Here is a 16,810-nt window from a genome sequence, read left to right on the forward strand (position 1 = left end):
TGCTTGTCTCTGTGCCTCTCGGTTGCAGGAGTTCACCCACTGCTATGTAATTTTGTTTGGTTGCTATGGAACAGTGACCAATAGCTACACAGCTACCCATGATTGTCATGGAGCTATACACTGTTGCTACCCGCTCATGTTCTATTGTTTGTAACTGGGCTGTACTGGCCATGAAAATGTGTGTGCCTGGGTCCTGCCCTGATCCTTCCAGGCTCTGGCCAGTGGGTAGGAGCTGGAGCTGGGAAATGGGTCTCTAGGACCCAATTAGTACAATGTGACAAAGGTGGGAATTGCCAGCATGGTAAATATAGGGGGAGAGAGAGAGAAATGATGAGTTGGGGGACCATACCAGGGTGGGAGCCAAAAGCCAGGAACAAAGCAGAGGACAGACATGGGACAGACTGGGATGGGCAAGGGAGAGGAGCAGGCCCACTGCCCTCAGTACTCTGTGAGTGTCAGAGGGACCCAGTGGTGCCAGGTTCGATGAAGGGTCCGGGGCTGAGCATGCTAGGCTCTGTAGGCAACCAGTATTGCCTTGACTAGATGCAAGTTAGCATGGGATAGTGAGGTCAGAAGGTCTTGGGAAGGTGTTGTCCCACCTGTGGGCCACCTCATTGCCACCCTTTGTAAAATGAGGGGACCAGTCTGGATGCTAAGGTTCTTTCTGATGCTCTTGCTATCCAGGGGTTCTATTACATTGGCCAACAAGCATTTACCAATGTGTTGGGCCAGGTCTGGGCAGGGTCCTGGAGCCCAGAGATGAGGAAGCCAGTGTGCTCTTTAGTTCAAAGGCTAGATGGTGGTGTCTGAGTAGACCTAAGCCAATGGCAAACCAGGGCTAGCAGCCAGTCCTGTGGCCTCAGCAGGAGTCCAGCAAGAGGGAGGGTGGAGGGACCAGGGAGCCCTCTCTCTGGGTACATGGCCCATGATGGGAGTGTTGGGGGTGGTGTCCAGGTGGGCATGCTTGAGTTAGTTCTCCCTTAGACCCAAATCACAACATCTCACAGTCTGCAAGCATGGGGCAGCCCTGAGCCCCCTGTTGTCACTCAGAGCCTCCTGTCTTAGTGCCCTTGGGCCAATTCTTTCCTCCCTTTTGTCACTTTGTCCCTTTGTCTTGCTCAAAAACAGTTCCTCCTAGGGCTAAACTTGACATCTCAAACTGTAGTCTAATCCTATCTCTTTTGGCTTAATCCTGAAGAGAAATTCAAGACTCACTAGCCCACTGCCCTCATTATTATAATATTCTCTCAGATATTAAAAAAATTGTTTAAATTGCCCACCTATCTGATCCATTCTATATTTAAAGACCCCTTCCTCCTCAGCTGCATTCTTTCTCCATCTCTCCCCCATTACCATCATCATCACATTTTATAAGCACAACGAAGATTCCAATCCAACCCATGTCAATCTGTTCTATGTCTCACCTTCCCCAAATAAATCCATAGTATTAAGATATTTATATCTAATCTCTCGCAAATAATCCAAACCCTCAGACTTGTTGACCTCAACTCAGACCTTAGATTCTTTACACAGCAGGTTCCAAAGCAGGGGGTCCCTGCCAGGCTCAGTACCAGGAGTTGGGGCTGGGTACTGCTCCCCCCTTGGTCACACTATTTCTGGTGCCCAGGTGGCTGACATGAGAGGCTTGTCCAGTCAGGCAGCATTTGAGGCCCCTGCTCCCAGAGGTGGTGGGATGTAGGGGCTGAGGTCTGCAGCCTGAGATCAGGGTAGGGGCTGAACCAGGTGAGGGCTGAGGCTTGGCTGGGCCATCCCCAAGAGGCTGAACTGGAGGGGTGAGGGAAGGGAGGCTGCTCTGAGCTCTCTGCAGGGTTGGGACCAGGGAGGATGCCTTTGCCTTTCTCTTTCCTTCCCATCTGCCACTCGCTTTGATGACATCCTCCCTTTCCTCTCTTCCCTCCCTTCCCTCGGCTGTTTACCTCCCCTTTTCTCTCCTTTATGCACAAGAAAGGGGATTCCATGGCCAGGCTGTGGGTGTCATCAGTAACTGGTCTATTCATGCTGCCCCAAATCTCCAAAGATCTGTATCTTTATTTTCAATGCAATTTATGGCTGAGCTGGAGGTTGCTCCTGAAAGCTGTTTTTCCAAGGAGCAGAGGTGACAGAAGGGAGCTGTGGAAGATGGCCCAAGAGTGCAGGGGTGCCTGACAGGGAGGGCCTACTCCTGGTGGTCACACCCAGCAGACAGCAGCCCTTCCTACTCGTCTGATGGGACATGTTCCAGAAAAGTGCAGAAGTGCCCGGGGAAGATGAGGAGGCTGTCAGTGGAGAGGGACAGGTCCCGAGAAAAGGATGTCCTGGGCTTCCCTATGGGCCAGTGGCCTTGTCTGGGGCCTTTTCTCATGACCTTCCAGAGCAGCGTTCCCCATGGGATTCGCTGTGGAAGAAGGGAGGAAGCCACACATGAATTCACCCACGGTCTTTGGGGTGGTACTTCAATTGGGGACTTTGACTAGACCGTCTTTTTGGTGGCCTGTTCTTTAGCTGTCTGCATCAAGGGATGAGACTCAGCACTGACCCCTCACCAAATAAGACACCACTTGGGCCACCTTCACCAACCCTTTCCCAGCATCTGGTCAACTGGCAATGGGAAGACATGCCAGCTCCCATGGTCAAGGACATAGACTCTGTGAGCAGAAATGGTGCCCTCTTTTCTTTCAGCCCTAATTTCCCTTTTATAAGTGAAAACTAATCTCTTAGGGGTGCTTCCCCCTACCTGGTGGACATGCTTCTAGGAAGTTCTGAGCTGTTTACTGCTCAAATCAATGGAACCCTGCTTATAAGTGTTGCAGGGGTTTGCTTAGAAAGAAATCATACAGGAGTTCCAGTCAAAGATGAAGAGACTCTGCACAGTGAAGAATCCACACCTTTCACCAGTTTGTCTTTGGGATAACTCACATACAGAGTATACCTAAGGGGAGGTCTACCTGCTGCCTGAGGAGGGACCAGTCCCACAGGGGGCAACCATGGCCCCATCCCAGCTCTGAACCTTCCCTTACCCCCGGGGAGAGACTCACCATATCATGGTACGTATCTAGCACCTGGACCTCCTCCTCTGCTCCCTGAGAGGTGGAAGTGCTGGAGTCCATTGTGGAGCTCACTGTGGCCTTGGACCAGGACTCACGGATGGGACCCAGCTTCTCATCCAGGATCTTGGGGTCCAGGGTGGGCAGAATCTTGCTGTTGTTTGGTGTCAAGAAGCTTTCTGGCCTCTGAGAAGAGAAGGTGCGGAGAAACTTTCTCTGAGCCTCTCTACCACAAGCACACTTTTGACAGCCCAAGCCTCCCTTCCTTGTGGCTCAGGAAGCCCTGCTTGCCTGGCCCCTGTATACCTCCTGCCACCTGCCCCTTGTTCACTGGGCCCCAACCACACTGTCTTTGCTGTTCCTCCAACAAGCCAAACTCTTTCCTCCAACAGCATCTGCTGTTCTGTCTACATGGAGGGCCTTATGGATATTTATATGGCTGTTCCCTTCTCATCGTTCAGGTCTCAGCCCAGAGTTGCCTTTCTCAGACAGACCCTGCCTCTTGAGATAGAGGCCTACTCTATCCTTAGTAACCCTACTTCTATTATACTCTATCCACATTATCCCACTTTTACTGTGTTCATAGTACTTACTCTACCAGAAAATTTTCAAAAAAGTGGGGTTATTGTTAATTGCCTCCCTCCTCCAGTGCCCACACTAGGATATAATTTCTAGGTAAGCAGACCTGGTTTATTCCTACTGTCTGGTGCATTGTAGGTGCTCAACAAATACCTGTTGAAAGAATAAATAAACTATGCCATCTATGACCCCCACACTCTGTGCACTAACGAGTTTCTAAAATCCACACTCTTTTGACACACTTCGATGTGTAGCCTTATATTCCATGTCATCTCCTCTATCATCCTCCAATCTTACCACCCATTAAAGTCTCTTCTTCCTGTATATTCTGATGGGCCCCTTTCTCCTTCCATGTTCTTTTTCCTGTTCTCTGCCTTTTCTCTTGACATGCCTATCGCTCTCGACTCTGCTTGTCTAAAATCCAGCCCCACTCAAATACCAGCACCCCCAGGAAGGCTTAATGCTGCAGCCTACATTTGCTTGCAGCTTTTCTGGGTTCCTCCAGCCCAGCAGTTGGCTATCTGTGCTTTCACACTACTCTGTAATTCCAGACTTGCTTGCTATTTTTGTTTTTCAAACAAAACTTTAAGTTTCTTGGGCTTGGGAAAAATGTCTGTACTCCCTTTGGGGAGAGGTTACCTTAACACTCTGTTTGAAATCCATGGTTATCGCTAAAATGTGCCCATTGTTTGAAGAATCATGCAGTCTCAGGGTTTGTAGGGACCTCACATATGACCCTGTCCCATCCGCATCAACTGTTGGAATCCTCTCTTGGCCATAGCAGACAAATTATTCCACTGTCTAGAGTGTTGTGCTAGGAGCAAATAGAGCAATGGGCATGGCACAGTGCCAACCAGGACAGATGTGCCCAGGGTTAGAGGTGCCCAAATGTCTGACCCTGGACAACTAGAGTGATAGTGAGTTCAGGTGGACCTCTCTTTAAGTGGATGCTCTGTATGAAAATTCACACCTATGTGCTAGATGAATCAGGGCAAGGATGCTTTATCACCGGGATCCTTTAAATGATTCTTTTATGCCCTTTTCAAGTAAAATTTGGCATGCAGAAATTAATTATGATAAAGTCTTCTCAGGCTTGTGTCAGTAGAGTAAGGGACAGTTATACAACTACATGAAAGCATCCAGTCCAGTTGAGACCCCATATCCCCTGTGCCAAATGGGTACAAAAGCAGATAATTCTAAAGAGAAAACAGCTACACCAAGACTTTTGAAATGGGGAGGGTGAGGCACTGGGTGACCCTGAGACGAACTTTGGCAGGCCACATATTGTACTTCCTGACAAAGGCTTCTGGGCCTGTGGGCATCAGGCTGACTGTCTCTCACTTGCTCCTCCTGGTAGTTAAGGCAGGATTCACTCGGAGACTCCCCACCTACATGAAGCCTTCTATCCCATGAATACACCCAGTGCCTCTGTGTAGCATCTGAGTCAGATGGTTTGGGGTTTTCTGTTTGTGTATTTTAGATAGGAAAATGTACCATATCAGTCTCCTGCTCAGAACAGCTGAACACCAGATTGGCTGCAGAGGGAGAGCTACAGAATGCATACTGGGTGGAAGTATGTATAGATGCAGGAGAAAATGAAGGAAAGAATAACTAGCCAGGGCAAAGACCAACTCCCCATTGACCAGGTGGCCCCTGGGGCTGGGGTGAGATGCTGATTCAGGACCCGGTAATGACATTTCTCCTCATTTCCAGGCAGAAAGCCAATCTCGATGCCCTGGATTTCATAGACTGCCATCTAATCCAGTTAGAAGAGGAAGTAGAAGTAATGAAATCAAGGGGGAGGTCTCCAGAGGTGCCCCCATCAGTACTGAATGCAGGGAGAATTGCTGAGGGCATTCTCTCCCCACAGCCTGTCTCCCTGACATCCACCCTGAGTGGCTCCAGCACTAGCTGGGTCAACTCAGTGATCCAGGGCTGACATTTACTGAAATCCCAGTCAGAGCTGGGCACTCACCAGGTATCTTTATGTGGATTCTGAAATTTACTATGTATAATTCATTTGATTTCATCACAAAGCTAAAATTAAAAAATGAGACCAATCCCTCAGTGCAGACTAGTGCCTTCACTTCTTCAGTCTCTGGTGGGCAGTGGGGTGTTCTGAGAAGGAGAGAAGAAAAGGCAGAGTACCTATGGACTTTATGTCTGTTTTGCCCACTCTGCTGCCCCCAACTGCCCTTCCTGAAGTCCCTGCCAGACTCCGTGGTTCTGCTCTGCCCTGCCGCATGACTGGCCCTGGCTGAGATCTGCTCCCACGGCTGTTTAAGGCCTGGCCTTGCCTTGCTCTCCCTCTTTCCTCCAGGTGGGGTGGGTGCCGCTGGCCCACCCCACAAGCTGCTTATTTGCTTTTCTATTTGGCAGTCCATGCCCTGCCTGCTGGGGCAGCTTGGGGCTGACAAGTGGCCCCTTGCTCTGTGGCTCCGTGGCTGCAGCACATCCTGCTTTGTTAGGGCTATAATTGGAGACTGACTTTGAAAGCTCAAAGCGATGTATGGCCACACACTAGCTCAGACTCAGCTCTTAGCTCATTGTGCCCTGTGCTGCTAAAGCTGCCCGCATCACATGTGAGTGCCAACACGGTGGGGAGAAGACACCCCTTCCTCATGACTTGCAGTCCTCACTGTAGTCAGCAGAGCAGGATCTGCTGAGACAGATAAAGCCAACGGTATCACAGGCTTGGGGCTTCTTAGGTCACCTGTCTCCCTCCTCCCCACAACATCCTCTGCCTCCCTCCCACCCAGTCGATCCCCTAGATCCCTGATCATGCAAAATGCAACAGTTCCAGCCTGCCCTGGTAATTGCAGACTAGCCAGGCTGCAGCTGCTGTCCTCGGTGCTGAAAGCGCCCGCCTTCAGGCCGGCCCTCCTCTTACCCCTCCCTGAGCCTTCTTGCTGGAGCACACATGCTCTTAATTCAATTAGCTGGTCCTGAACCCTCCCCAGGGAGCCTGGAGCGGAAACTGACAAATTCTGTTTAACAAAGACATTTGTCCCCCGCCCCGCCGGCTTTGGGCTCTGCCCGCCTGTATCCCGCTCATTAGGTATCTAACAAAGTGCATCCCAAGAAATCTGCTTCCAATCGCTAGTAATTCAGGAGGCCTGATGCAATTTTCTCCCTGATAAGGGTGTCTCGCCCGCTGGCAAGCGCTGTAATGAGCCCCGTGCAGCGGCTCCCGATCAGTTACTGCTTTGTCATTTCCTGTGGCCTCAGTTGTAGGTTCTTATCTCTTCAGCTGTAGGCGAGGTTCAGACAACGGGCCCCTCTGAGAGGGCTGGCTGCCTCCCCTGCATATCGCGAGCCTCATTTATGGCATCCCGCATGGTCTTGCAGCTGCAATGGGGTTTGAAGATCCCAGTCTATCTTCTAGCCAAGAAGGGCCTGAGTGTTAATCCTCCATGGGGACATAATTCATTTCCCAGAAAATGGTTTCAGAGGGTTAATCCAAAAGCAAGCTATAGGGTTAGGGGAGGGGAGCCATTGATAAGAATTTTTATAAATTTTGTCAGGGATGTTAGTACTAAATAGAGCCTTGCCTGTGGCTCAGTGGATGGGCTGCGGGCTCACTCTTGTTAGCCTGACACCTGCTCTTTGTGTATTTAATGTTTCCCCTTGGGTTCTCCCTATTCACACCTAGAGCGACACTTTCATAGGTGAGATCACATCCTGCTGCTGCTCAAAGACCTCCTTAGCTTCCCATCACTTTACTTTTTAATTTTTATTTTTAAATTTAATGTTATTATTTTTTAAATTCTATGATGTTGCAGAGCAGTTGGGAGAGGGGGGGAGAGGGGAAGGGAGAAGAAAATGGGATGGAAGAAGGAGAAGAGGTGGGATTGAGGCCTGTGACACCCCTCTCATTCCCACAGGGGAGACTGGGGGCTTCCAGTGGTGGCTTGGATGTTGCCAGGCTGGGTGAAGATGACGGAGGGTGTGGCAAAAGCCCTCGCCCCCCAGCACCCCAGCTCATGAACCCAGGGCTCGTCTTGCTGTGGCTTGGTGTTCATTGCTGGGCTGGTTGCACATGTTGGGGTGGCAAGGCTAAGGCTCTTTGGCCCCCCACCTCCCCAGCTCAGGAAAGCCCAGGGCGCTTCCTGTGGCCGCTTGGTGGTCATTGCTGGGCTGGTTGTGTGTGTCAGGGGGTGTGGCCGGAGCCCAAGGCCCCTGCCCCTGGGATGGGTTGCATGTGTCGGGGGCATGGCTGAGGCCCCCAGCCCTTCCCCCTTTCTGGCTTGGTAGCCCAAGGGACTTCCAGTCCTTCTAGGTGTTAATAGGTGTTCTTTGATGAAATGAGACCTTTACTAATTAATATCAAACTTTGTCTCTGTTTGTGGGTACTTTGTTTTTTCTCTCAGTTCTGTGTCATATTATTTGCTGTTCCCACCACTTAAACTCTTTGCTGGAACTAATTTGATGTCCTTTGCTTACTTCTAAAATATGAGAACTTCCTGTGAGGACCAGTATTTGAGCTGTGTGGTTGAGCTAAATTGCTGCTTTGCTGCTGATTCCCTAGGGAAGGCTTTTTGTGCAGCTCACGTTTTAATGGTTGACTTTATAGGTACTTCTGGTCTTGTGAGATCTGGTGCACCTGGGCTGTGTGGAAACTCTGGTCTGGGCCTTGAGTTTTTTCATCAAACTGCACCCCCCGCAATTCTATATTCCTGATCAGTCTCCTCTGAGTGGTCCTACACTGATTGAGGGGCAGAGCAGCTGTCCTTGCTGTGCCCCAGTGTTCCCCTGGTGGACCTGTCTCCCTTGCTGTCTGTGCTCCAAACACTTCCCATGGGATGGGCCATGCTCCGGTCCCTTGCGATGACTCACTGGTCTGTGAGTGGCTCCTTTTTTCAATTGTTGTGGCTCCTTGCTCCTATGTGGGTCCACAGGAACCCTATTAGTGGTCTCGCTGGCCTGGGGGCCACCAGGGCCCTCTTCTCCCCTGCTGCCTCCAAGCAACTTCATTCAAAGGGCACAGCAGCTGCTTTTGCCGGCTCCTGCTCTGTGCACTCAGCAGCTCTAGCCTGGAAGCAGCCGGAGCTCGAAACAGTCAGAGCAGTTTTTTCTTTCTCTCATTGTGGCTTCTCCCACCTTCATGTACTCTGTAGGTCTCTCCTGCTCTTCCCCGGAGCTCTAGTGGCCCCAGCTTGGCAGTCGTTGCTTTTTTATAGTTGTAAATTGGTTGATTTGTGGTAGAGAGTGATGCTGGGGACCGCCTATTCTGCCATCTTTACTGGAAGTCTCCCGTCACTTTATGACAAAGTCCAAACCCTGTATCCTGGCACCCAGGCAGGTCCCATCTAACTCGCCAGCCTCACTGCCCACTATAGTCCCCGTAGGTCCCATGTGCTCCAAACACATCAGACCTCCATGCCTTTACACATGTGGGTCCCTTTGCCCAAAGCACCCTTGCCTTGCCAATTTCTAGGTCCCTACTTGAGGCAGAGTTCTAACCATGCCTCTCTGCTATGCTTTCTCTGACTTTTGTATGCTCAGTGCACCTTCCTCAACTAGGACCCTTAGCAAGATGGGAGGTTATGATCTGTTGGGGTGCTTTACTGCTTGGCACAGGTTAGGAATCTAATGAATGGTTAATGAATGTATGCATGAATGACCTTGGCTGGGCCAGGAATACATCTGGTTTGGGTGAAGGGAGGTCTAGGCTAGGGCGGTCTGGCTTTGAGTTGGAGAGAATCCCAGGACCAGTTCCCATTTTCTGAGAAGTTTAGTCTGGATGCTTCTGTCCTGTCTTTCTCTCTTCCTCCCCTCCCACTTCTTCAATCTACCAACCACGCCTTGGGCTCATAAGGAGAGCAGAGCAGGGGGAGGAAGGGTCCAAATGTAGTTTCCTGCATCTTGGCTTAGTATGCTCCATCTCTGGCTGGGAGTTGCAGGCTCACATTCTCAAGACAACACAGGGTCCTGTGGTTGGAGAGGCATTTGGGATGAGCCTGCACCAGCTCTCCTGAATTTTAGTAATTGGAAGCAGGATGGCTCTCAGTCCAGCCCTGCCCACCTGGGACCTCCCAGGCCAGGAAGCAGGTCTCTACTTTCTCCATCTCCCCCACAGCCTTCAGTTCAGGGCAGGGTACACTGGGACTTCAGCAAATCTGGCCTCTGGAGAGATGATGGTCTGTATCTTCCCCATTTCTTTATTCTCTGAAAAATTGCTGTGAGACCAAATGTGGTGCTGGTGACATTTATCTTCAGCACTTGACAAGGCCTCCTGATGTCCTTATGGATGTGAAGCTGGTGAAGCAGCTGTCATGAGGGGAGGGCACTGACTGATGGATTAGCAGGGCTTTCCCCTCCCCCAGGCACCCTGTTCACACCCCCGATTAGTTTGCATGTTTCTCAGCAACTTGAATGAATGAAACTAAGAGCTCCATCTACGGAGTGTCTGCAGCACATGGTGCTAGGCACTTACACGTGCTCTCTCATTCCATTTTCACTACATTTCTGGCTGGTAGTGAGTACAATCCCTTTTACAGATGAGGAAAGTGAGGCTCAGGGTGGTTACAATCAAGTGGAAGATCCAGGATTCAAACATAGGTCTCGGGATGTGCACTGCGTACATGGCAGCACTGGAAGCATCCTGACCACATCCACACATGAACTGGAGCTTCGATTGGGGGTAGAGGTGGGACTGTGAATGTGTCACATGATAAAATCAGGGTCCAGAATGGTCTCAAGCCTAGAAGATGGGCTGAGACAAAGAAGAGAAGCCTTGTTCATAATAGTTCAAAATAGAGCAACAGAGGGGCAAGGAAGACATGCAGCCTTACCAATGTCCAGAGACTGGATCCCAGCTTTAAGTGGACACTTGCTACCTCAGTAAGTACTAAAGTAAAACTCACAATAGACTTTGGCTGCTTCAAAAGGGAGAATGTGTTCAGATAGAGGGGGTGATGGTCCTATTCTACCCACCAATGCTGATCGGGCCCCATGGTTTTGGGGACACTTTAAGGAGTGTTGTCAAGAGGAGATGACCTGGCAGATGAGAACCAGAAAACAAGCGTGACAAAGAGCAGGCAGAGGAAGGAGATGGGTTCAGGCCGGAGATGACGTAAGTTTGCAGCGACGGGCGTGGGACTGACTTCTCTGGAGCTGGCCTCAGGGAGGCAAAGGCAGGGCCGGGGGAGGAAATGGGAGACGCGCAGAAGGAAGAGGTTTACGCGGGGGCTGATGGAGACTGGAGAAGGCTTCCTGGGCAATAATGAGCCCCCTGTCATGAGGAGTGAGCAAGTAGAGTCTATAGAGCCTTCCGAGTGTGTTTTGGGGGGAGTGTCAGACTCCCTTCATCTGAGGTGAGGAGCACGGAGTCTTGGGGGTGGGGACAGAACCTTCTAGAGGACAGAACCAGCTGAGGAGGGTACTGTGTTATCCTGGACACTGGCTCTTCCAGGCAGCTGTGTTTGGTGAGGAAATGAAGGCGGGTTTGTGCTGGGGTTTCTCTAAGGACCATCCCAGGGCCATCATGTGTGGCTTTCAAAAAATCCATAAAAATTCATCAAAAGCCAGCATAATTCTGCCTGTCCCCTGCCCTCCCCTCTACATTTGCTAAGTAGCCACTTCTCCCCACTCTGGGCTGGTCTCCAGAGACAGCTTTGTAACTAGTTTGAAAAAAAAGCACCAGGGCAGCCCTTTTCATGGCATTAGAGACTCGCCCCTCCTCCTCCCTGTGAGAGGAAGAGGGAGGGGGAGGGTCAAATGGGACTGTGGCAGCTGCCCCTTTCTCAGTGGTGGCAGCAGGTGCCACCACCCCTCTCCTCGAATGCACCCTTTCTTTGCCAAAAGCCAGTGGATTTCAAGTCCTCCGCGTATCTCTTGGGTGGACTGAGGAGGAGGTGGCCACCCATCCGAGAGGCCCTACCTCTGCCTGATGCGTTGGTGCCCCACCCGGGCAAGACAATGAATCCTAAATCCCAACCCAAAAGGGAGAAATGTTGCCAGACCTCCAGATGGCTGCATAAATGTGTCCCTTGTCATGGGGAGGTACATTTTCAGGTAGAGAGGCAGGAACAGACACAATGAGCACCTATTGTGTGCATGTCAGGCTGCAACTCACATGGGTCAGCCCAGGAAACCTGGTCAATGTGGGCCTCACTTCATAGAGGCTCTCTGCAAGCTGGAGGGCACCCAGGATGCTCAGGATCTTGCAACCAGTTCATTAAAAGAGCCACTGCCTAGCCTGGAGAAGTATAGACTCCCAGGGGACCACATCACACTCTTCAAAGAGAAGAGGCCAAGATCAGAGGGGGAAGGGAGGAGACCACAGGTTTATCTGTGCATGTGTATGTGGAGTATCCATAGGCTCATGGATTCTTAGAGCCCAACGGGCCTCAAAGGCCAACCCCCACTGACTGTGCAACGAAGGGGAGTTTCCTGTGTACATGCGCATGTACACGCTTTTCTAGTTAAGTATCTGTTTGTATATATACACATACTCACCTACACATACAAATCCAGCTTAAGGCAGATCACTCTAAGTAGAAAATGCTCATAGAGAAGTCTCACCAGAGGGTAAAAACCAACCCATCACCAACAAACCACGTTCAAGCATAATATCCCAGACCAGAGACCACCGCCTCTTGCCATTTGCTGAGACCTCCACAAATGTGCTGGGTTGCTGATGATGTGATCAGCGCAGGCAGCTGGCTGGGGTTGCACTGCAGCCCCGGGGGCAGAGCCAGGAGCCTGGGGCAGAGGGAAGGTGGGTTGGGGTCAATGTGAGGTGAGCGTTTCTATTACTCAGCTTCAGCCACTGAGCCATGGGATGGGCTGCTTCTGGAGATGGTGAGCTCCCTGCCATGCAGAGCAGAAAGAGTGGCCAGGATGGCCACCTGTGGCAGATGTCGCTAAGGAGATTCCTGTCCAGGGTGGGCTGTTGAGAGAGACCTCTGCAGTCTCTGCCTATTTGGAAATTCCACCACACTCTTGTTCCAAGAGCTCTGAGAGTGGGTGATGTGGAGGTGGTGGGCATGGGGAGGCTGTGTTCACCAAAAAATGCAACCACCCAGGGCAGCCTGTGTTTGAACCTCCTGGACATGAAGGGTCACAAGGAAGAGACTGTATCCTCAGGCATGCATATTCATTTCTCCTGATGGATTTCCAGTCTGTAACAGCATGTCTGACCACATGCAAGGAGTTGTCCCTGAGATGGTGTTGTTACCCATGCGGACAAGGGGCTCCAAGAGGCTCACTAATCACATGCCCCACTGCAGCTGGAGTGTCCATAGGACTCTACGATCTCCAAGAGTCAGGTGTTGGCTCCTGGAGCTTTAAGCAGTGTTTGATTTAAATGGTGGAAGAATCGATGGTCTGGTCCCAGTTCTGCAGCTGCCTTCCCACACGCTGCAATGCAGAGATGAAAACCAAGTCCCTTCCACCATAAAGTTGCAGGCAACAACTCAGGGGGAACAAAAAGACGGAAGGAACTTGGTCTCTGTTATACCAGTTGAACTCATAACCTTACACAGACACCACATGGAATCCAAACAGCCTCTCAAGGACGCCCTATCACGTCACCTTGTTTGAGTTTCATCAGGCCACTTAACATCAGCTGATATCTGCTTATGAATTTACTTGTTCATTGTCTGTTCCACATTCCCTGCCTTCTAAGAATGCAAGCTTTATGAAGAGCGGGTCTTTTTTGTTGTTGTTGTAGTCTAATATACTTAAAATCCAGAATAGTACCTGCTGCGTAGCATGTGCTCTGTGAATGTTTGCAGGTGCATGGGAGACAACGAGGGTATTACAGTGAGGGGAAGGTGAAAGATGGAGAAGGGGATGGGCCCTTCAGACTTAGCTGCAATGCCACCTGACCTGTTCATCGTTCACAACACTTGCCACCATCCCTTATGGAAAAGGATGCCATGAGGGCTCCGATACTAGCAGAGAGCCGTCTGCAAGTCTGATGAAGGAGAACTCAGGCAGATGGGCTCCATGGCCGCTGGCCCCTCTACCTTCCCATTTCAATCCACAAGGGCACCGAAATTCTACTTCTTGCCTTGCACAGTGCCTGGCACGTAGTGGCTCCTTATCAAATATGCATGGAATACAAGAATATGGATGGGTGCTGGAGCTGCAAGAACCTCATGCTGAGTCCACCCATGTTAGCACATCGTGCTCAGCCCCCTGTATTGGTCTTCAAGATTCTAGAATCAAAGTGAGTCAGTTATTGGCTAGTTCTGATAGTTTATCCAAGAAACAGTTAAGCTGCAAAGAGATTTAGCTTCCATGTGTGCTAATGTGGGTGTGAAGACGTACGTGTGTGAGTTTGCACGTGTGTGAGAGCATGTACATATGCATTAAACGTGTGCACCCTTGCAGAGGTGTGTGTGCACGCATCTGTGTGTATGTGACTCCAGTGTGGAGATATTCCAGTATGATGGCCTGACAGCATGTATGTGTGTAGACTCCATACGTATGAATTCTTGGCTGCAGAATCTGAATTTCTGCTAGTACTATTTTCCTGGTATACACCCAATCTTGATCCCCTTTCTTTTCCTTTCTTCTCGGAAATCCATTACTAAAAGGTTTTTTTTCTTTCTTTTTTTTTTTTTTATACACCTCCAGGGGAGGGGGTTGGGGGAAGGGAAAGCTAAAATCACAAGGCCCAGATCAAAACACTCAGCAGCTAAATGAATTCGGCAGCATTTTCCCGCATGACTTGGAGGGATAATTTAGTGAGGCCGCCAGCTGGAAGAAAAGGGATTAATTCTGCACTTAGCACAGCTCCAGTGAATAATTCATCACCAAAGACCTTTGTGCCCAGCCCCTGGGCAATTGGGGAAGTGTCCTGCCCACCTGCCTGTTGCCTGCCTGGGCCCGCCAGTCCCCTGACCAGGGGCACTTGACGCTCCTTTCAGTCTCAGGACACACATGCCCCAGTGGAGGGGGCAGGGAGCAGAGGGAAGTGAGGAGGGACTGGCAGTGCCCACTGGCAGACTCCAGACCCTGGGAAGAGGACCTGGAGAGTGGAGCTCCAACCTGGGATGTTTGTGACATTTTTCTCCAAAAGTCTTCCTCTTTCTTGGGGCCTTTTGCTTCTTTTGTGACCTCCCGTTCCAGTACCTTCTTGTTCCTGCACTGGTCAGGCAGTGGTGGCGGTGGTGGGACTGTCAGGGAGTATCTAATAAACTCTCTGCCACCCAAATATTTGAGGAGGCTTGAGAGGGCAGTGCTGAATGCTCACAGCAGGGAGTGCTAATGGCAGGTGTCAGGCACTCCCCAGAGGCCTTATGAGGAGACAATTTCAGCCCGGTGCCTTCCCAGATGCATGCCTCTTACCCCACACCATGGAACTCCCTGTGTTCCTCAAAGGTCAGTCCTACCCCAGAGCTGCTGCCTATTTTCCCTGGAATGGGAACCTGGGAGGAGTGGGCTGGCCCAGACATCAGCCCCTGCAAGCATTTCCTAGGTTTATGGTCCTAAACTGCCCACATCCCAGCACGACAAAGAGGAAAGTGGAAAAAATTCCAGCAGGTGTCTGCCAGGTGCATTGGAGCCAAATGACCAGGGTGCAAGCTAGACTCAGAGCCCAGGTGTAGCTAAGTGAGAGGAAGAGAGCCCATCCATCAGGCAGGTTTCAGCCCCGGCTATCTTTCCATGTGGACCAACCCAGCCACGGTGGGCAGAATTTCGAATATGGGCCCCCGAGAATCCACACCCTGACCCTTGGAACTGTGACTATGATGAGCTATCACTCCTATGATTATGTTTAATTATATGTTGACCTTAAGACACGGAGGTCATCCAGTGGGCCTGACCTAATCATACCAGTCTTTTTAAAAGCATCGAGTTTTCTCTGGCTGCTGACAGAAGAGGAAGTTGAGTTTTAGAGTGTGAAGGGGATTGGACATGGCTGCTAGCTTAAAGATGGAGGGGGCCATTGAGAGAAGGAATGTGGGTGGCCTTCAGGAGCTGAGAGCAGAGGCTGACAGCCAGCAAGGAGACTGGGATGTCAGTCCTATGCTGTGGAGAACCAGAATGTGCCAGGAACCTGAATGAACCTGGAAGTGGAGATTCTTCCCCAGAGTCTCCAGAAAGGAATGCAGCCCTGCCAACATCTTGATTTCAGCCAGGCTATGTTGGAATACTTACTAATAAATGGCTATTGCTTTAAGCTGCTGAGTTTGTTGTGCAGTAATAGAAAACTGGTATCTTAACTCACCTTTGTAGAACCTTGATCTCAGTGAGCCAGGCTTAGCTTGGACTGGGTCAGAGGCTGATTGCCAGGTCTGGGTGACTCTTCTTCCTAATCTCAGCTTTCTCTCTGATTTTCTGGAGTCTCAAGTCACCCTCAGACATTTCCACCTGAAGCAGCAATCCCTCCTCCCAGAAGCCCCTGGCCCCTAGGCCCTGAACAAGGCCAGTGATTGTGAAGGAGACTGGAACTCATGGAGGGGTGACAGGAGCTGGCGTGTGTCTGGCAGCCCTGACCTTCCCCCAGCCCACAGCCTTACCTCAGAGGAGAGCAGCTTGAAGGAGAGATCCACTGTGGGGGCCTCACCAGTTGTGGTTTTCAGGTTGGTGTCCTGGGGAGGAGAAGGGAGCAGTCAGACCCCACTGGCCAGGACAGGTTCAGCCTCCTCTCCACCTACCATTCTGGAATCCCCAGGAAGGTATCCTCTGGGGGCTGTGCTGGGGAGGGCGGGCGGGGGTGGCAGCTGGCATTCTGCCTCTTCCCCCCCTTGCCGTCTCCATACCACCCTTCCCAACTCCACTAGAGACCTGACTGGCGCCTGCAGGCAGAGGGGAAGCTCCCATTTGCTGAGGTTTATTGTATCAGGATGGTCAGAAGGATTTTATGGAAAAAGGTGCCATAGAAATAGATAATGATGATAATGATATTAATTCTTACTGAGAACTTATTCTAAGTACTTTACATGTATTTCTTCATAAAATCTCATAGCAACCCTATGAGAAAAGTACTATTACTAAGTACTCATTTTACAAAGAAACTGAGCCATTGAGGGTTTAATTTTCCCTTGGTTGTGTAGGCTGGTAAGTGGTGAAACCAGAATTTGGACCCAGACAGTCTTGGCTCTAGAGTCTGAGCTCTTACTCTTCTCGTATGCACAGAGATTGTGTGCTGGGCATGCTGTTCCCGTTCTAGAGATGAGGACTCTGAAGTTCAGAGATGTTAAGCAATTTTCCCCTGCTTCCACAGTGAG

At 50.6% G+C, this 16,810-nt stretch overlaps 1 protein-coding gene across 2 annotated transcripts in view; it reads right to left on the reverse strand.

The window, feature by feature from the left end:
• Positions 1-16,810, reverse strand: part of CCDC33 (coiled-coil domain containing 33) — a 114,107-nt gene that overhangs the window by 31,797 nt on the left and 65,500 nt on the right. For both annotated transcript variants that reach the window (XM_008569652.1, XM_008569651.1), the window contains 2 exons: positions 16,100-16,171; positions 3,036-3,230 (listed from right to left, as the gene is read on the reverse strand). In XM_008569652.1, the coding sequence (XP_008567874.1) occupies positions 3,036-3,230; positions 16,100-16,171 (267 nt within the window). The remainder of the gene's footprint in view (positions 1-3,035; positions 3,231-16,099; positions 16,172-16,810) is intronic.

The sequence above is a fragment of the Galeopterus variegatus genome, unplaced genomic scaffold (assembly GCF_000696425.1).
Source record: "Galeopterus variegatus unplaced genomic scaffold, G_variegatus-3.0.2 Scaffold522, whole genome shotgun sequence".
Lineage (NCBI taxonomy): Eukaryota > Metazoa > Chordata > Mammalia > Dermoptera > Cynocephalidae > Galeopterus > Galeopterus variegatus.